The sequence below is a fragment of the Macaca nemestrina genome, chromosome 8 (assembly GCF_043159975.1).
Source record: "Macaca nemestrina isolate mMacNem1 chromosome 8, mMacNem.hap1, whole genome shotgun sequence".
Taxonomy (NCBI): domain Eukaryota; kingdom Metazoa; phylum Chordata; class Mammalia; order Primates; family Cercopithecidae; genus Macaca; species Macaca nemestrina.
In genome coordinates, this window is record NC_092132.1 from 2,523,247 (window position 1) to 2,543,639 (window position 20,393).

General features: G+C 56.7%; 2 protein-coding genes across 3 annotated transcripts; one reads left to right on the forward strand and one right to left on the reverse strand.

Annotated features, from left to right (window-relative positions):
• Positions 1-2,077: 2,077 nt before the first annotated feature.
• LOC139355275 (secreted LY6/PLAUR domain containing 1) lies at positions 2,078-3,504 on the forward strand. The gene is made up of 3 exons (XM_011752442.3): positions 2,078-2,135; positions 2,542-2,661; positions 3,187-3,504. The coding sequence occupies exons 1-3, from the start codon at positions 2,078-2,080 to the stop codon at positions 3,318-3,320; spliced, it is 312 nt and encodes a 103-aa protein (XP_011750744.1). The 3' UTR covers positions 3,321-3,504.
• Positions 3,505-7,761: 4,257 nt separating this feature from the next.
• Positions 7,762-16,443, reverse strand: LOC105488422 (thioesterase superfamily member 6). Of its 2 annotated transcripts, none has more exons than XM_071067703.1 (2): positions 15,920-16,443; positions 7,762-9,362 (listed from the first exon to the last, which is right to left on the reverse strand). In XM_071067703.1, exons 1-2 carry the CDS (start codon positions 16,271-16,273, stop codon positions 9,249-9,251), a joined length of 468 nt encoding a protein of 155 aa, XP_070923804.1. In that variant the 5' UTR covers positions 16,274-16,443; the 3' UTR covers positions 7,762-9,248. The 2 variants fall into 2 exon arrangements, with proteins under 2 accessions (XP_070923804.1, XP_011750742.1); XM_011752440.3 differs by having other exon boundaries at positions 15,761-16,436.
• Between the last annotated feature and the right edge of the window lie 3,950 nt (positions 16,444-20,393).

The following is a 20,393-nucleotide window of genomic DNA, read 5'->3' on the forward strand; positions in this document are numbered from 1 at the left end:
CTTTCCCCCATTCATTCCTCTATCCTCCACCCACCCATCCACCCATCCTCCATCCATCCTTCTGAAATCCACCTATCCAAACATCTATCCAACATCCATCCATGCATCCACCCACCCCTCCTCCACCCATCCTCTGCCCATCCACCCATCCATCCCCCATCCATCCACTCATTCTCCTCTCATCCCCCATCCATCCACTCATCCTCCCCTCATCCCCCACACATCCACCCATCCATCTTCCACCCATTCCCCATCCATCTCCCACACATCCACCCATCCATCCCCCATCCATCCCATATTCTCCCCCACTTATCCATCTACCCATCCAGCCATCTATCCATCCATCCATCCACCCACTCCTCCATCCATCCATCCACCCATCCATCCATCTATCCATCCCCCACTCATCCTCCACTCATCCCCCACCCATCCACCCATACATCCTCCACCCATTTCCCATCCATCCCCCATCCATCCACCCATCCATCTCCTATCCATTCCATATTCATCCCCTACTCATCCATCTACCCATCCATCCATCTATCCATCCATCCCCCACCCATCCACCCATCCAGCCTCCACCCATTTCCCATCCATCCCCCATCCATCCACCCATCCATCCCCACCCATCCAAACATACGTCCTCCACCCATTTCCTGTCCATCCCCCACCCATCCATCCTCCACCCATTTCCCATCCATCTCCCATCCATCCATCCATCCATCCCCCACCCATCCACCCATATGTCCTCCACCCATTCCCCATCTATCCCCCACGCATCCACCCATCCATCCTCCACCCATTCCCCATCCACCCATCCATCCACCCACCCACCCGTCCATCCATCCATCCCCCATCCATCCTCTATTAATTCCCGACCCATCCACCTATACATCCTCCACCCATTTCCCATCCATCTCCCACCATCCACCCATCCATCCCATATTCATCCCCCACCCATCCACACACTCATCCATCCACCCATCCACCCATTCATCAACCCATCCATCCCCCATTCATTCACCCATCCATCCCCCATTCATTCACCCATCCATCCCCTATCCATCCCCTATTCATCCCCCATTCATCCATCCCCCATCCATCCATCCATCAACTCATCCATCTATGCAACCACCCATTAGGACATCACAGGACAGAGAAACCAGAGAGGCTGGTATACCTAGAAGGACTGTGGAGAGGAGCACCTTAGTGGGCCTCACAGCATGGGGAAGATGTGGGACATCAGATGGGAGACCAGGCAATGTGGTCACTGAGCGGCATGGCATAGGCAGGCATGGATATGGAACAGGGTGTGGTAGGCGGCATGCAGTAAAGAGCAGACAACACAGTCAGGCCAGGAGGCTGGAGGATGAGCAGAATCCTATTGTCAGGAACCTAAAACCAAGAAACTTAGGCTTGGTCTAAAGGTCATTAGTGGAAAGGGGCTGGCAGTGATGAGCGGCCACTCCTGGGCCCAACCCTGTCAGCCTGAGAGCAGTCTAGCTGCCCCACGCTACCGTCACCTGACACCTGCTTCCTACCTCTGGCCTCTACTTTGCAGGTGTGTATCAGGTGTACCCAGACCAGGTAGAGGTCTGTGGAGAGGGCTGCAGGCCCGGCTGCAGGGAGGGGGTGCCAGGCAGGGCTAGAGCAACAAGGGCAGAGGCCACACTGACCTGGGTCTTAAGGGTCCCCCAGGTTGGGGCTGGGTGGCCTATGTGAACCCCAGAGGCACAGCCAGGACATGGGGGCTCATCCGAGGGGCAGTCTGAGCTCAGTGGGAAAGGCCTTCTCTGTCAGAGCTGTCCCAGGACCACTGGACATGGCTGGGGAAGAGTGAGTTCCCCAGTGCTGGAGGTGTGCAAGCAGAGGGCAGGGTCATCGTCCTCAGAGCTCCCAGATCCAGCTCCCTGCCTGCCTGCCATGTTCCTGCCAGCTGCCTCCCCACTGGGCCCTGTACCGCCTTCCTGACTCACACGGCCAGTTCTGCCACCGCCCAGAAGCCGGTGCCCAAGGGGCTGGGTATAAATCCTTGACGTGAGGCTGGCTGCCTCTCGTTGCTTCTGACCACGGAGCAATGGCCTCTCGCTGGGCTGTGCAGCTGCTGCTCGTGGCAGCCTGGAGCATGGGCTGCGGTGAGTAGGCTGAAGGCTGGTGGGGACCCTGCCTCTGAGCTTATCTGCCCACCTCCTAGGGGGATGGGGCTGTTAGGGGTGCTTTGGAGCCGAGAGCCTCCTTAGGCCCCCATGAGGCTCACACTCCTTATTCTCAGTGACCCTCCTGGGTCCCAGAGCCCAGCTTCACCCTGGGACAGGGGTCATGGCTCCATTCTGCAGGAAGGAAGATGGAGGCTTGGTGGAGGGATGCAGCATTCAAGTCTGTGGCTCAGCTCAGTTAGAGAAAGCTGCCAGAGAGGCCCCTTTGAAGGGCTCCCCAGGGCCTTGAAAGATGTCAGCGAGACTCCTTCAGCCCCTGCCTCCTGGTTCCAGGATGAGGCCCCCGAGGCCAGGTGATGAGGTTCTGCCCCGATCCCTCACCTAGGTGAGGCCCTCAAGTGCTACACCTGCGAGCAGCCCATGGTCAGTGCTGCCTGCAAGACCATTACCTACTGCAAGCCGGAGGACACAGCCTGCATGACCACACTGGTGACGGTGGAGGCAGGTGAGTACAGGCCCCACGGCAGTGCCGGCTGCACTGGAGTCAGGGCCACCTCCCCCAAGTGCCTCCCTCCTTTGCTGGTGCTCCTCTCAGCCCAAAAGGCAGCAGGTGGGATGGGCAGAACAGGCTGCCACACCTTGGCTGGGGTACCTTCCACGAGGGTGGCACAGCCCCCTCAGAGATCCAGTCCTGGGGCACCAGGCGCTGGAGGTGGGTGGGGCTTAATGATCGGGGTCCCCTGGGGGCTCAAACACCAGCTCTGACACAGACCCACTGGGTGGTGTTGCCACAGCCTCTGGGCTCGGGCTCCCATCTCAGGGCAGGCACTTCAGAGGTCCGACAAGTCCTAATAATTCATGAACAGGTCACAGTCGGAGGAGGGCTGGGCCCCGGGCGGCTTCACAGATGTGGGCTATTGGGAACGGGGATCGCAGGGAGGGTGAGGTCAGCGGACAGCGGTTGGGAGCAGTGCAGCAGCAGGCTGGCGCTGCAGAGGAGTGTGGGTTCTGACACTGGCCCACCCTGCAGAGTTCCCCTTCAACCAGAGCCCCGTGGTGACCCGCTCCTGCTCCCGCTCCTGTATGGCCACCGACCCCGACAGCATCGGGGCCGCCCACCTGATCTACTGCTGCTTCCGAGACCTCTGCAACTCAGAACTCTGAACCGAGGGCGGCAGGGTGGAAGGTGCTCCTCAGGCACCTCCTCTCTGACGGGGCCCGGCTCCACCTGCGGTCACCTCCTGCTGCCGGGGCACAGCTCACTCATGGGGTCTGAGGGGAGAGAACCACACCAGGGGCACCCTCTGCCTTCCATACCCCACACTTATAAAACATAAATAAGCCAAGAGTGGAGATGACTTTTGTCCTTCCTGGGCACTGACACCCTGCAGAGCTGGCCTTCAGGAGAGCCAGGCTGAGTGACAGCACATTCTAGGCACCTGCTCCTCCCTATCACCCAGAGCCTCTGTGACCCATTTCACAGACAGGAAAAGAGAGACTTAGGGGGAGAAATGCCTCCTGGGCCCCTTTCCTGATGCAAACTAGCCTGGCATCTCAGACCAAGGCCTGTTTCCTAGCCCAGGGAACATCTCCTCCCGCTAAAATCTCCCCCGCACACCCTGGAGGCGTCACTGCCACCCTGGAGTGGAAAGGAAGCTCAGAGTTGGAATCCACTTTTCTCCCAGGGTGGATGCGTCTGGCTCTGCCTGCGAGGCCCAGGGGGTCTTCCTGGGCGTGTGCACCTGGGCCTGCTGGTACCACACAGCTCCACGGTTTCAGTCACCTCCTCTGACAACTGCCCGCTGTCCCCTTGGGACGGCTGAGGAGATTAGAGGAGGAGGAGGAGCCCAGGGTCCTCAGGACCCGGGAGACCTGACTTTCAGGCTTGCTTCCCCCTCTGCCTGGCCCTGGCTGTCCCATCACAGTCACAGTGCTCTGTGCCACTGTCGCCACTGTCGGGAGGTGGGCAGAGCCAGCGGGGAGCATGGGCTGCTGTGGGCCTGAGCCACCCCCAGACATTGCCCCTCATCAGGCCCCAGTCCCCTGGTGTCCCCTGGGCTGCACACCTTCTAAGCGCTGTCCAGCTAGGTCTTGGGTTCTAAGGCCCCACATGCCAGCTGGGCCATGCCCGTGGGGTCGTGCGGGCACCTGTGGCTGCTGGGGTGGGAGCAGTATGCAGCAGGCAGTGGTCTGACCAGCTGGGCATACCCGAGGCACATGCGGGAGTAACCAGGGCAGTGGCGGGGGTCGCCCAGGACCCCTGTGAGAGCTCACCTCTCTCTATGAAGGGCCCAGATGTCAGAACCTACCCCTACCTCTACACCCTCCCAGAAATACCAGGAATTAAATGCTCTCCCTGGGGAGCAGCCCCGACCAGAGAAAGCTGCCAGAGAGGCCCCCTTGAAAGGCTCCCCGGGGCCTCCCCGCTAGCCAGCACCGGGCCTGCGGTGTGGCTGCCCGTTAGGGCACGTCCCCTGGGTCATGGCCGGACCTCCAAGGGCCTCACCAGGGCCTGGATTGGAGCCAAGGGGCCAGGGCCTTGACCTCACCAGGTGGACCAAGCAAGAAGTCGCCGCATCTCTGGCGGCCTCCCCAGCGGCGCAATGGGGTGAGGCCTGCAGGCTCTTTCGGAGCGCAGTGGGGAAGGCTCGGCGGGTGCCCCCATCCCTCGGAAGGCACCTACGGGGGCCCCCCGGCGCTGACCCCGCGCAGCCAGCAGAGGGCGCGCGCCCGAGCCCCGGAACCCGCGCCGCGAAGGCCCCTCCCAGAGCTCTCTCCGCGAGCACGCAGCGACCCTGTGCACTCTGCCAGGAACCTCCACTGCGAGCGCGGCCGCGCCGCCTGGACCCCGGGGTCCCGCAGCACAGAGTTCAGAGACCGGCCTGGAGGACCGGTCATGGCTCCATTCTGCAGGAAGGGAAACTGAGGCTTGGGGGAGGAATGCAGCATTCAAGTCTGTGGCTCAACTCAGAGAAAGCTGCCAGAGAGGCCCCCTTGAAGGACTCTCCGGGGCCTTGAAAGATGTCAGCGAGACTCCCGCCCTGCATGTCGCCGCGACCCTCCCAGGAAATGCGTGGGGAGTCCACGGTCCAGCAGGGACCTCGGGAGGGCGCGCCCACGGGGTGGGGCTCGCGGGGGCCAGGCGCTCACTACTGGGGCGCGAGGGGTCTAGGGAAGGGAGTGGGCGCCGCATCCGTGACCGCCGCAGGACGTGGGGAAAGCTGGCGGGGAAGCAGCCAGCTGCAAGAGGTGGCGGTGGAGGGGAGGGAGAGGGGCGCCCAACCGGGCCGCTAGGCCCTACTGCGCGGAGGGGAAGCGGAGGGCCTTCTGAACCCCACTACCGCGGAGAGGTCCAAGGAGCCAGCGCTACTCTTGCGCAGCTTTGAGAAATCTCTAAGATAAAGGAGAGGGGTGTGCAGACCCTAGGGCGTCCCTCCCTGCCCTCAGGAGCAAGACCCTCCACCTCCCCAAGTGTGCCCTCAACTCGCAGGTGTCCAGAGGGGAAGTCATGCGGGAAGCGGCGGCCTGGGCCTGGGACGCATCAGCCCCTTTGGCCTGCCTCGTTGAGCCCTTGGGGGCCACACTGGGAATTCCCTGCCTTAGTCTGTTTCCCTGTCCATGAGGTGGGCGATGGTCCTGCTGTCCCAGAATTCCGGACACCAGGCACAGCCGAACTCCACTCAGCAAGACCTCAGATGTGGGGATCTGTGTCCCTGGGCCCTGAGGGGACACAACAGTGGCCACTCAGCAGACTGAGCCTAGAGGCAGTGGCTGGGTGCTGAGACTGAGGAGGTAACTGGCTCAGGGTGAGCTCCGGGGACACCCACCAAGGCAGTCGTGACTCCACCTGGCCATCAGAGGGCACAGCGCCCACTCCCCCAGGACGACCGGCCCGTGAGTCGTGACTGTCCACCTGGCCATCAGAGGGCACAGTGCCCACTCCCCCAGGACGAAGGGCCCGTGCACAGCCACCACCCCAGGACCTCTGGACACACTCCCATACCCTGTACCTGTCCCTTCTTCACTAGGATCCACCAAGGGCCTCCTGGGCCCAGCACCTGGACACTGTGCAGACACCTCCGGGGGTGGGGGCGGCTGGGGCAGAAATTCTGCAGCTGTTGGCCTTGGGGGAAGGACGTGGGCTGAAGCAGTCACTGCCCTTTAACTTCTCTGAGGTGGTGGGCCCACAGGAGCAGAGTGGGCTCTAGTGGCCCTGCCAGGACAAGGCACTGGTTCGCTTCCAATCCCAGCCGCCCATTCCCTGACCCAGGCCAGTCCTGCTGGCAGGAATCAGCACCACCACAGCCAACAAGGGCCCTCCTCCCCTCTGTGGTCCGCCCATCCTCCAAAAACAAGACCAAGAGAGGGCCCTGCTGGCTCAAACCTTCCTCTGAGCCAGCCTACGACAGCCCAGGATGTTCAGCCTCCGCATGGAGAGAGAAGTCCCAGAGGCCTGCGGGCGCTGCCCGTTCAACCACCTTGAAGCTCTCCCGTTGCTTGTGCACGCCCGTACAAATGCACACACACACGAATGCATACAGGCACATACAAATGCACACAGGCACGCACATGCATATGCACACTGGATACACTCACCCCTAGTCCAGTCACTGAGCCCCACTCCCCATCCAGGCCAATGTGCCTTCCACCACCCGGGGACAGCTGCTGAGCCAGGGACCGCAATGGCATCGTCACATAGTGTCCCCCTAAGTCCCCAGGCACCCCGTCCTGTGGCCCCCGCCCTGCTCAGGCAGCTGCTCATGACCACTGGCTGGACGGCATCCCCACAGCCTCGTCTGCAGCCCCACTGGGAAGCCTGTCTTGTAACACTCAGCTCAGACACCCATGGCAACCCCACGAGCCACCTCCCCCAAGGACCCCCAAGAAAGAAGAGGCTTCTGGCCAACCGCCCTGGCTGCAGACCCCAGACTTCCGCGCAAGTTTGCTTCCCCTCTCCAGCCCTACTGCCCCATCACTATATGCTGGGTTCATAGCTGTTTCCAACTGCCCACTCCTTCCCTGGCCCTCAGAGCCTTCTGGACCCTCCCAGGAAGGTGGTCAGAGCATGGACATGGCCACACCCCACCTCATTCACCTTTATGTCCAGGAGGGTCCCACTCCCCCTCTACCGCTTTTGAAGGGCCCACAGAACAGCCCCTATGCTCTGCCTCCCATCCACCACCCACCAAAATCCATTGACCTCTGCCTCCAATGGCTGCCCGCACCCTGCCAGAGGCTCTGGGAGGCTGGAGGCCCAGACCCAGTCTGGGGCATGACCTCCAGGGTAATCCCTGAAGGAGGGAGAACAGCAACCTGGAGCCGGCATCTGTAGATGGGGCTGCAAGCCTCAAGAGCTGGGAACCAGGGGGCCACAGCAGGAAGGGCTCCCCAGGGGGCTTTGAGCAGCACCTTCTTGGCCTCAGTCCTATGCCCCATGGGATGAGGACAAGTGCTGCCCTGCCAGCCTGATCCCTAAGTTAATGGGAGCCCAAGAAGCCTGGATACCCCCCATGCCAGAAAACCCATCCTGGGAATGGGCCCCACCTCAGCCCATCTGGATGGTGGTGGTGGTGGGAGCTCAGAAACAAGGACCTCCCCAGCACGCTTGCAATGAAAACCCTTTAATGTTGGGCTTTCTTTAAATAAAACAGAAAGATTGCAGCTTTCCAGTGGTGGCTATAAGTCAAGAGCAGCAGTGGGGGCAGGCGTGTCCTATCAGGGGCAGCGCTGTAGCTCCTGGCTCTGGCTCAAGGTGGGCTTCCTGGAGGTAGCGGCAAAGAGGCAGTTCTGGATGTGCAGGCACAGATGCAGGGGCACAGGCAGGTGGGCACAGGGCCCTGAGCTGACAAGAATGACCACCACACCCCGCTAGATGGGGCACCTCCTCTCTGGGAGCTGAGGGCATCAGCTGGAGCCTCAGGCTGGGACCAGCCCCAACTTTGCCTCGGTGACTCTGGGCATTCCAGTCCTCAGTTTCCCCAGCTGTAAGGTGAGGTATTAGGCAGGAGGGGGTGGCCCCAGCCAGTGTCCTAGTAGCCTGGTGTCTCCATTAGGGAAGCCTGAGAAGCTGCCAGGAGAGGCTCTGCTAGTGCAAGGCAGGGCCGGCCCAGCAGCTGACAAGGAACATGCTAAATACAGGGGGCACAGTTGTTAAGAAGATGCCTGCTGGCCGGGCCAGCGAGTGGTACAGAGGCCTGTGGTACTACAGGCCCAGAGAGGGCAGGGATCAGCCCCAGTCACAGAGCATGGCCCTGGTGGGCACTCAGGGGTGGGAGTGGGCAAGGGCACCCCTGCAGAGTCCCACGCCTGCTCTGTTCCCTCCAACAAGGGAACCTACAGCAGGAAGCCTGATGCCTCTCCAGGAGCCCCTGTGCCACCCAGTCACCTAGTCTGGCCCCTCTCAGCCACAAGGCTACCCTCCCATCCAGCCTGACTGGAGGAGGAGGAGGAGGAGGAGGCGGCAAGGCCGACTGCAGCGGGGAGCCCGGGTGCCCTGTCCTCTGTCGGCAAATGCCTCCCTTCCCTCTGCCTCCAGCCCCAGCCTCTGACCACCCAGGCTCTGCCCCAGGCCTCCATCCACCTCAGCGGAAGCCAGAGGAGGCTGCCTGGCAGATGCTGCTCTGACCCTTCAGGAGCGCCCACTGCACCTGAATCAGGCCCAGGCCCTGGAGAGGACAGGCCTGTACCCAGGATGCTCTGGCCGGGCCCTGCCTCAGCCCTTGCAGTGGTCAGAGCCAGGATCTAGACTCAGGAGGCACCTGTGGGTCCCTCTGCTCCAGGCAGTGTCCTCCCCTACCTAGGCCCACACGAGTGGCCTCACTGTAGGGCGAGACAGGACTCCCCTTTGCTCATCCATCCTCACCTTGAGGGCAGAGCTGGGTGAGGATGCCGACGCCACCCCCTCCCTCTGCCTAGCGTGGAGCCCAGCACAGAGGGCTATCAATAACTGGGGGGCCCAGTGGGTGAAGGGGGGTGGGCCAGCTGCTCAGGAGGCCACTCCAGCTGGAAGAGAGTGCAGCCCAGCCTGCCCATCTTCAGGCAGCCCCCAGGCCCAGGATGGTGGCCGGAGCAGGCAGGGTGTGAAGGTGGTGGTCACTGGTCCTTGGTGACATCACTGAGCCCACTCTCCATGCGGAGCAGCTGGCTGCTGGCCTCGTTGTAGGAGATCCAGTGCTGCAGGTCAGCGGGCAGCTCAGGGGGCTCCACCTGCAGTGGACAGAAAGGGGACACCCACCAAGCTGCGGCCTTGTCACCTGTGGGCCACTGCCCACACTGCTCCCCAGCCCATGACCTTCCAGGAGCCCCCGCCCCGCGGCCTGCCATGCTTTGCCCATGCCTCCCCAGGCCCTGCATACGTGTGCGACCCCTGCATACCCACCTTGACATGGCCCCACTTGTGCCAGGCCCATCTCCCCTAGGGGCCATCCCCAGAACCCGGCCAGAAGCCCATGAAGTTGGCAGGTTGGGAAAGGCTGACGAGAAATCCAGGGGCCTCAGGGTGACAGGGGATGTCAGGCCTCGGAGCCCAAGCCAAGCCATCGCATCCCCTGTGACTTGTACATATAAGCCCAGATGGCCTGAAGAAACTGAAGAATCACAAAAGAAGTGCAAATGCCCTGCCTTGCCTTAACTGATGACATTCCACCACAAAAGAAGTGAAAATGGCCAGTCCTTGCCTTAAGTGATGACATTATCTTGTGAAATTCCTTTTCCTGGCTCATCCTGGCGCAAAAAGCTTCCCCACTGAGCACCTTGTGACCCCCACTCCTAGAACAACCCCCCTTTGACTATAATTTTCCTTTAGCTACCCAAACCCTATAAAACGGCCCCAGCCTTATCTCCCTTCGCTGACTCAGCCCGCCTGCACCCAGGTGATTAAAAAGCTTTATTGCTCACACAAAGCCTGTTTGGTGGTCTCTTCACACGTGACAGAGGGCCAGGATGGGAGCCCTCCTCCGGGAAGGTACCACACAGGGCTCACTGGGTCCTATTCTTTCTCCAGGGCACCCGGAGCACGGCACTTCATCCCCCAGGGCAGCCTGGGCCCGACCACTCTACTATCAACCCTCTCCACACACACAGCCACCATGTGGCAATGGCAGTCAGGCTCCAGGCCACTCCTGAGGGGTCCACAGCCTTGCAGATGGGCATTGGGAGCGCCCAGAATGAGGGGACAGGCCAGGCACAGGCCCACCCCCACTTCAGGGAAGAGCAGGTACAGATGTGCTCAGAGCTGGAGCCCAGACCTTCCCTGCAGATGGGCCAGGACCCCCACGGCAAGTCCCAGCAGAGCTGGGCCTGGACTCTTCCCTGGACAACTCCCCTCCCTCCCTAACTAGTTTCAACCATGTGACCGACGCTCGCTCCAGCCCAGCTCTGCCCCTTTGGCCACATCACCGCAGGCCAGCCTCCCAACCCGCGAGACCCCAACCCGCGAGACCCCGCCCTGGCTCAGCCTGCCCAAACTGTACCCGCAGGCGTTCCACGGCACCCACAGGGTCTCTGCTGTTCTGGGTCCCAGCCTTCACCTCCCACAGGGACCTCACCAACCAGCCCCTGCCTGATGTTATCACGCCCTCTTTCCCAGAAAAGCAAGCCGGGTCCCCCATCTCCTCAGCCTCCGCGCCCGGCTCTCAGCCTTGGTGGCCTTCCCCTCTGGACTCCAGATGCATGAAAGACATACAGAGCCCAGCACCTGGGGGCAAGGAGAGATCTAGGCCCTTTAGGGGGTTCCCAACTGTAAACCAAAAATAACATCCGAAGGTACCCCCAACCATCTGAATGAACTTCTTCCAATAGGCCAGGGCCCTCCACATTTAACCTGAAAGACCAGCCGAGGCGTAAAGAGGGTGTGAGACAGGCCTCGTTATGCCCTCCAGCATTAACAACACACACCTTAAGTCTGACAAGAAACTTTCACAATCTAATCCCTCTGAAGCCTGCAGCCTGGAGGCTTCATCTGCATAATAAAATCTAGGTCTCCACAACCCTTTTCTTAATCCAGACATGCCTTTCTACTGATAATAGCTCTTCAACCAACTGCCAATCAGAAAACTTTTAAATCTGCCTATGACCTGGAAGCCCCCCTTCCAGATGGCATCAATGCGAACCCTTCATATAGTGACTGATGTACTGTGCCTCCTGGAAATGTATAAAAGCAAGCTGTACCCCAACCCCCTTGGGCATGTGTCCACCTGTCGTCAGGACTGGTGTGTCCTTATCCTTGGCAAAATAAACTTTCTGAATTGACTGAGACCTATCTTGGATACTTTTTGGTTCACATGACTCAACAGAAACAGAAGACCAGGGAGCTGTGCCCTGTGGCCTGATGTGCAGCTTTGTGCAGCGCCATCGCTCCTCTGAGCCTCAGTTTCCCCACCCCTGACATGACCTCTCAGTGTCAGAGGCATTGGAACCAGTGACTCCATTTTGAGTGAGGGTTGGGAAATGAGGCTGGGGCCTGCTGGGCTGCATCCTCAGAAAGTGAGATATTCCGAGCCTCTAGATGTTCACAGTTGTAAAAAGTAAAGTAGAGGTTCCTCTTCAAGGACTTTCCTCCTGATGTAATTAGGAACAAATAGTAACTTCTCTTAAAAGCAAAACTTATTCAAAGACCTGTGCTAACATTCTTAAATATCTGCTAGCCGTGATAAAGAAATCAATGTACTTTATGTTCTTAGCTCCCACAATTTAGCCTAAATATTTGCCCTGGCATGCTTATACCGGTCCAAGCAAGCATTAGGTCATAGCCTGTTCCTCTTCCTTATTTGAAGGTGTTTTTACCTTTCTCAGCATTCCACAGATTACTTCCTTCCTTTGTTCTCCTATGCCTTTGCCTCTTTTACAAAGTTCTAAGTTGCTAGCCCATCAGGACAAATATGGAATGTGAGGTCCCGTTCCAGCCAATGGAAACCCGGACACAGCAGTAGGGTGGATGCGTCAGGTTATAAATGACCCTGTTTCCTTTGTTCGGTGTACTCTCGTGGCAAAGCTGCTAGCGAGTGTACCCTTTCTGCAGGAAGTAAAAATGGCCTTGCTGAGTAAATTAATGTTCAAGTGCTATTTCTGTACGGCACCAGGGAACAAGCATTTCAAATGATTTGGCAGCAATCTGTACGGGAAACGGGATGATGACGAGAGAGAGAGAGAGAGAGAGAAAGAAAGAGAGAGAGAGAAATTAAAATGTAGAGGGAAAGAATAAGTAAGAGAGAAACTGGAAGAGATAGAAATCAAAGGAAGACACAGAGGGTGAAACTAGGAAAAATAAATAGTGTAAAAGGAAGGCATAAAGTTAAGACATGTTGAAGATTGTGAAAGTCTTAAGAAAAGCTATAAAAGGGAATTTATGCAAGAAATAGTGTATATTTTAAAAGTAATTAGGCCTCCTGAATGTAAAATTATTTTTTTAAAAAAGTTTATATACAAGGAATGTAAGAAAAATAAAATATACTTTTAATAACGGGACTATAAAGAGGTATAAGAATATGGATTTCTACCTACATTAAAAGGTTAAAAATATATTTTGTTTTAAAGGTTTAAGCAAGTTTTAAAGTGTTAACTGTAAAGGAAATTCCGTATGTAAACATATTGGCTAAAGTTAAAGGGGTATCATGCAGTTTTTCTGTGAACTGGTCATTAAAAGCACAATAGATTTTTCTTAAAGCACTAACCCACTCTTTAACAAAAATTATAAAAGCTTAAAAAGAGTCTATAGAAATCTTACCTTATAGTCAGACATTAAAATTGAATAAATAATGTCTACAAGATTTTATTAAGTTTAACATTAATAGCACATTAATATAAAGGTAAGATTTAACTTATCTGGTATAAAATCACACAAAAAGCACTGTCAAATATAAAATGGTGTTTAGCTTTCTTAAGGCCCAAAGGCGGCCGGATAAGTCACAAGAAACCTCATGTCCAAGGCCACAGTGCACAGGGGCAGTGAAGGCCCCAAGAAGGCCAAGACCTTAAGAGGAAGCAGGGCCGCAGCGTCCCCTGGGCTGCGCTGAGCAGGAATGGAGTGGGGCTTCAAGCCCTGGATATGCAGCAAAAGTTATATACTTAATTTATCTTCCACTTTCCCTTCCCTCGGAACTCAAAGTCTTTTAGCACAGCTACCACCCCTAGAATTTCCAGTACACCAGCACCAGCCTGAAAACCACGTCCTCATCAAAAGACAGAAAGAAAACACTTGAGCCAGCCTGGGAAAAACGCTATTTTATGCTGTTAACCACTGAGACAGGCGTCCGCAGAGCCAAGAAAAAATGGTCCCACCATTTTTCTTGAAAGATGTTTCAAGAAAACATCTTTCTCTCAGAATCATGGGTTACTGTACTAGGATCAAGCCCTACTAAGTTAAAGAAAGCTTAATTTTCACATACCTTCTATATTGCTTCCTTTCCTTATTCTGTTACTAGTTCCTTTGTTATTACTGTAACTAACTCACCTCAGACCACTGCCTTTAATGCTTGCTCTGTCATACCTTGCGGAAATGTAAAAGATCAACAGCAGCTAGCCTTTTCACAGACACTTATGTCCCAGCCCTCTGACAGTTACCCTAGCACTCATTGTTGCAATGACCTGCAGCCAAGATGCCGATTTTCTGCTGCTACCACCTGGCAACCTTATAGTAAATGGGACTACACCCTTTACACTACTCAGGAACAAAGCTGGACTTCCATAAAAAAGGTCTGTGCAGTTCTAAAACCCCTCATATATTTCACTGAAAGGACTACCCCTTCTAACTGTCAGCCTTATCAATATAACCCTGTCCTTCTCTCTATCACCACCTCCACCTTAACTAACTCTAGGCCTGCCCTTAGTCACTTCTGTGGTATGGGGACTGACATAATGGAAAAGATCCCCTAGGTATTTTTAAATACGCATTATTCCCTCATCTCTCCCTTCTTCAGTAGCCTCAGTTCTAGATCTCACACTAGTTGCTTCTACATCTAATAATAAAACTAGGGTGTCTATTGTAAAAATAAGAGATCTAAGACAGATCTTAGCCATCAAAACAGAGTATCAAGATGCAAATGCCTGGCTGAAATGCATTAAATATTCCGTTCACACTTTAAATAAAAGCGATTGTTATGCATCGGGTTATATAAATGACCCTGTCTCCTTTGTTTGGCAAAGCTGCTGGCCAGTGTACCCTTTCTGCAGGAAGTAAAAATGGCCTTGCTGAGTAAATTAAATTTATGTTCAAGTGCTATTTCTTTACGGCACCGGGGAACAAGCGTTTCAAACACAGTTAAGGGAACAAATTAATAATGTTTACTAAACAGACCCAGACTTGGAAGTGTCCAGATACCCCCGATATCTGGAGAACAAAGGCATTCCTAATTTTGAAACCCCGTCTCTACTATACAAAAAAGTAGCCCAGCGAGGTGGCAGGCGCCTGTAGTCCCAGCTAGTGGGGAGGCTGAGGCAGGCGAATGGCATGAACCCGGGAGGTGGAGCTTGCAGTGAGCCGAGATCGCGCCACTACACTCCAGCCTGGGCGACAGAGCGAGACTCCATCTCCAAAAAAAAAAAAAAAAAATTGTAATTAAGAAAATTAATCCTTTATCACAAACCCTTGTAGCAGAACACATCTCCTCATATATACAAGCATTGCACCTAGGGTGGACGCGTTCCTCCTGTTACAGGAACGTCCTACTCAGTCTTTGGAGCAGCTATTCTTTCACCACTTTACTTTCTTAATAAACTTGCTTTCACTTTGCACTGCAGACTCGCCCTGAATTTCTTCTTACACAAGATCCAAGAACCCTCTCTTGAGGTCCGGATCTGAATCGCTTTCCTGTAACATTAGGACTGATGTGAGACATTGACCCTCCTCTGCTCGGGAGGCACCTGTCCGAGACCGGAGACGGCAGCGCCCTAAGGGCACACCAGGGGTGGGTAAGCCCTGGCTTCCTGCATGGACGCTCCAGGCAACTTTTCAGGCATCTGCTCTGGCCATATCGGCCACCAGTCCCCAGGGCCCCAGTTGTCACGCTGCTGGGGAGGTTCCGCCCTGCTGGAAGGAGCGAGTCCTGGGGAGACGCATGGCCCTCCTCTCTCCAACTGCAGAGAGGCCAAAAGGCTTCCAGCTCCTCGGCTCGGTACTTCAACCCCAAACCCAGGTGACCAGGACCCAGGCCTTCAGCTCTAAGCTGTGCGAAAGGGGGGTTCAGGTCCTTGGGAACTCCTAGGAACCTCTTCTAACTGATCACCCCTCCAGCCTATATTCAGGACCAAGAACCAGAGAGAGAGGTCAGCACTCTAGCCACAGAACAGAACCCCAGGCGAGAGGGGAGGAGTGAACATGAAACCGTGAGGCGCCAGGTTAAGAAATGGCAGGAGGGAAGCACGCTAAGCCAAACTATGGAGTTGATTCGGGGACCCTAGGAACCCCAGGAACCCCCATGAACAAAGGCATCAGTGAGGAATGCCCGGTAGAGAGGGACGGGCCGGAGCGGCAAGAGGCAGGACTCCAGCAGTACCCGAAAGAGGTGCAGGCAGCTGGCCTTCCCTAGAGGAGGTGGCCGGGGACTAGGAGAAGCCCCTGGAGGTCCCGCAAAGGCCGTGCTCCGGGGCCAGGGGCGGGGGCCGCTCACCCTGCGCTGGCACAGGTGCTGCACGACACGCTCGGGTGAAGTGCCCAGCAGGTGCTGCCGGAAGCGCAGCAGCGCGCACACGAAGCCGTCCCGCAGGCTGACAAAGCGCGCCTCCAGGTAGAACGCGCGGTCGTCCCAGCCCAGCAGGCGGGTGCGCACCTCGAAGGGCTCCAGCAGGCGCAGCGAGCGGCGGTGGCGCGCACATGAGGCCGCCAGCACTGAGTGCGCCCGCAACTCCCTCAGCGCCCCGAGCACCCCGCAGCGGGTCAGGTGCGCGGTGCGCGCAAAGTCGGCCTCGCGCAGGTAGCGCGCGTTGTTCATGTGCAGCAGCAGGTCCAAGTCCGAGGGCAGCACGCGGCCCGGGAAGCGCTGCTCGGCTAGCAGGTCACGGACGCGCGGCTGCAGCAGGCGCGCGCGCAACACGGCGCACGGGAAGCGCACCAGGTACCAGCCGTCCAGCAGCGCAAAGACGGCGAGCCCCAGGGCCAGCAACGCCACCAGCAGCCCCAGCATCGCGGCGGCAGGCGCGGGGTGCTGCGAAGCCGGTGGCGCTGGTGCCGGTGTCCGCGGCGCTGGCGACGGTGCCCGCCAGGCCTCTTGGGAACTCGCGAGCGCAGCGCGGCCGGAGCGAACCACAGCGCGAGGCCGGCCGGGGGGGAGGTGCCCGGAGCCCCGCCCACGGTTGCTTGATCCCCTCAGCGCTCTAGGTGGTCAGTCCCGCCGCCCAGGCCTGCGCCACTTTCGCGTTCCCCGGGGCGGGGCGGGCGGCGCGCTGAGCGCCACAGCGGCACCTGGCGGCCATGAGCGTCGCTGCAGGCGCGAGGGTGTCCGCGCGCCCCGGCGTCTCCGCCTCCCCCTAGCGCGGGCCCCTCGCCAGACTCTGAAGACGCGGTCTGGCCCTGGCCATTGGGCCCTTCGTCTGAGCACAGTCAAAGGCTCTAGCAGCTCCGCGGCCGAAGCCGCGGGACTTTTCGTGGAAAATGGGACCCAGCCCGGACGCCAGGGGCGCTGCAGCGGACTCTGCGGTAACCTAGCTTCTGCTCCAGGACCTCCACCCTGCAGCGCGTGCTCAGCGGCTCAGGGCGAATCACGCTCTGGTCCCCATGCGCATTTTCAGCCCCAGCCAATACCTCGTTACTCGCCCTCACGACTCTCATTCTACCCCCTAAAGGTCCTGGCAATCCTAGGCCTCTCCCGAGCATTCCCGCCCTTACTCCCTTTTGAAACCGGAGCAAATCAGGGCTGGGCGGAAGAGGGGGAGCCCGGGTGAGAGTCATGACTCAGCTGCGGACTTCAAGTGTCCCCGGAGGCCCTGGGGCGCAGGCCCAGCGGGCTGTGGCACAACTCGGCTGTCCTGTGCCCCTTCCCTACGAGTCTGGGGAGGAAAGGCGGCCCAGAGAAGGCCGGACCAGCTCTCCCCGCCAGCCCCAGGCTCTCAAATGACAGCGGATGCCGGCGACCCGGGATGGGGTCCCAGAATTGCTGGGTTAAACAAGCTCAGGATTCAGGCCTGGGCCTGGGCTCGGGTTCCAGGGTTCTGGACCTCCCTTAAAGGAGGAGCTCCCTGAGGCGGCATCTGGCTCTGCTTGATAGTCCGAGGGACAGGGAGCTCACTACCTCTCAGGGCAGCTCCCCCAGTGCCGAGACCAGCTCAGTCTGGAAGACCCTAACCCAGCGCGCTAGAGGAATTAAAGACACACACACAGAAATATAGAGGTGTGGAGTGGGAAATCAGGGGTCCCACAGCCTTCAGAGCTGAGAGCCTGCAACAGAGATTTACCCACGTATTTATTCACAGCAAGCCAGTGATAAGCACTGTTTCTATAGATTATAGATTAAAAGTATCCTTTACGGGAAACAAAGGATGGGCCAAAATAAAGAGTTGAGTTTGACTAGTTATCTGTAGCAGAAGCATGTCCTTAAGGCACAGATCGCTCATGTTGTTTTTTGTGGTTTAAGAACGCCTTTAAGCGGTTTTCCGCCCTGGGTGGGCCAGGTGTTCCTTGCCCTCATTCTGGTAAACCCACAGCCTTCCAGCTTGGGCGTCATGGCCATCCCTAACATGTCACAGTGCTGCAGAGATTTTGTTTATGGCCAGTGTTGAGGCCAGTTTATGGCCAGATTTTGGAGGCCTATTCCCAACACCCCAGCATTGCTCACACTTGTCCCTGAAGTGTCACCTTGTTGTGGCTTGCCTCTGAGCCCTCTGCCCCGGGGAGGGGTGGCCGCTTGAGCTGAAAGGACTGAGGACATAGGCGTTGAGCCTGTTGGCCATTGCTCAAAGAATGCAGCCTCCTGGTCACCCAGGAGGTGACCCTGCCAACAAAGAGAGTGAAACACTGTGCAATGTTTGAAGAGATTTATATTGAGCCAAATCTTAGTGACTGTGGCCCGTGACATGGTCTCAGAAGATCCTGAGAACTTGTACCCAAAGTGGTCAGGTTACAACTGGGTTTTACAAATTTTAGGGAGACATAAGACATCAATCAGTACTTGCAGGATGGACATTGGTTTGGTGCAGAAAGGTGGGGACAACTGGAAGTGACAGAGGGACTTCTAGGTCATAGGCAGATTCAAAGATTTTCTGATTGGTCGAAAGAGTTAAGTTGGCCAGGCATGGTGGCCCATTTCTGTAATCCTTGCCATGGGGAGGCCGAGGACCATTTGAGCCCAGGAGTTAGAGACCAGCTTGGGCAACAGAGAGAGACCTCACCTCTACAAAAAAATAAATAAATAAAAAATAAAAAGTTATAAAGACTTAGCATTAATAGAAAGGAATGTCTAGTTAAGATAAGGGCTGTGGAGACCAATGTTTCGTCTTCAGATGAAGCCTTTAGGTAGCAGGCTTCAGAGAGAATAGATTGTAAACGTTTCTCATCAGACTGAAAGAGTCTGTTCTCTCAGTCTTAAGGGCTGTGTTGATGTTACTGCTGGTCAGCTGGGCCTGAATTCCAAAGGGAGGAGGGTACATTGAGGCATGTCTAATACTCATTTCCCATCGTGGTCTGAACTAGTGTTTCAGGTTAACTCTGGAATGCCCTTGGTCGAGAGGAGGGGTCCATTCGGTGATAGGAGGGCTTAGAATTTCATTTTTGGTTTACACTGCTATGTCCTATCCTACCAGGGGAAGGACCCACAGCTGGAGGCTTAGCCCTGGAGATACCAGTGAAGATTGTTGAATGAGAAGCCAGTTGGAGCTTCCAAGGTCTCTACCCACCCTCCAGGCCTCCTCTGCTCCTGCCCCCACCCATTCATTCCCAGTTTCTGCTCTCACAGCTCCCCTCCCACCCACATGCTGTTCCCTCCTCTCCCATCTTCCCCTTCCTGGGCCCAGAGACTGGGAGAGATTCTCAGGGCTCTCCTTGCACAGGGAACCTCTCCCAGGGTGCACTGGCCTTGCTACAATCTTACACAGGGAATACATAAACAAGAAATACTTTTGTCCCTCTTGGACCCTGAAGCCAGGAGGCCAGGGCTGGGTTGGCCTCCTAACTGCTGTGTCCCAGGGCCACAGTGGTGCCAGAAACCCAGCAGTCTCAGCACCCACGAAAGCTGGAGGGACCCACACCTGTCCCATCGCTTGGTTGCATCAGTCTAATGCAATGGATTTGGGCAGCTTGGGGTGGGTCACTGGCAGTTTGCTGGGGGACTTGCAGGAGTCAAGGTCAGGTGAGGGACTTCTGGGTGCTGGACCTGGCCCTTCCTTGGCCTGGGCTTGGGGTGTCCAAGCCCGCAGAGCCGTGCAGGGGGAAGGAGCTAGGCAAGCAGGGTGGTGGTGCTCCTGGCTCCCTGGGCTCCTCAAGGATCCTCTGGATGCAGTAGTGCTGGACGTCACCTCCAGAGATAGGCCTGCAGCGTAAGTTCTGGTGGCCATCGCCTGGGTTCCAGACTCCAGGGTGCCTAGACCAGCTCAGTCAGGGAGACCCTAACCCAGCAGCGCTAGAGGAATTAAAGACATACACACAGAAATATAGAGGTGTGAAATGGGAAATCAGGGGTCTCATAGCCTTCAGAGCTGAGAGCTCCAAACAGAGGTTTACCCACGTATTTATTAACAGCAAGCCAGTCATTAGCATTGTTTCTATAGATGTTAGATTAACTAAAAGTATCCCTTATGGGAAACAAAGGGATGGGCCAGAATAAAGGGATGGATCTGGCTAGTTATCTGCAGCAGGAGCATGTCCTTAAGGCACAGATCGCTCATGCTATTGTTTGTGGCTTAAGAATGCCTTTATAGGCCAGGAGCAGTGGCTCAAGCCTGTAATTCCAGCACTTTGGGAGGCCGAGACGGGCAGATCACGAGGTCAGCAGATCGAGACCATCCTGGCTAACACGGTGAAACCCCGTCTCTACTAAAAAATACAAAAAACTGGCCGGGCATGGTGGCGGCACCTGTAGTCCCAGCTACTCGGGAGGCTGAGGCAGGAGAATAGCTGGAACCTGGGAGGCGGAGCTTGCAGTGAGCCGAGATTGCGCCACTGCACTCCAGCCTGGGCGACAGAGCGAGACTCCGTCTCAAAAAAAAAAAAAAGAATGCCTTTATGAGGTTTTTCTGCCCTGGGTGGGCCGGGTGTTCCTTGCCCTCATTCTGGTAAACCCACAACCTTCCAGTGTGGGCGTTATGGCCATCACG

Coding starts and splice junctions, on each gene's coding strand:
- LOC139355275 (XM_011752442.3), top strand. CDS start 2,078: ATGGCCTCTCGCTGGGCTGTGCAGCTGCTGCTCGTGGCAGCCTGGAGC. Junction 2,136..2,541: donor AGCCTGGAGCATGGGCTGCG/GTGAGTAGGCTG, acceptor TCCCTCACCTAG/GTGAGGCCCTCAAGTGCTAC. Junction 2,662..3,186: donor ACTGGTGACGGTGGAGGCAG/GTGAGTACAGGC, acceptor CCCACCCTGCAG/AGTTCCCCTTCAACCAGAGC.
- LOC105488422 (XM_011752440.3), bottom strand. CDS start 16,273: ATGCTGGGGCTGCTGGTGGCGTTGCTGGCCCTGGGGCTCGCCGTCTTT. Junction 9,363..15,760: donor AGCACCTGTGCCAGCGCAGG/GTGAGCGGCCCC, acceptor TGTCCACTGCAG/GTGGAGCCCCCTGAGCTGCC.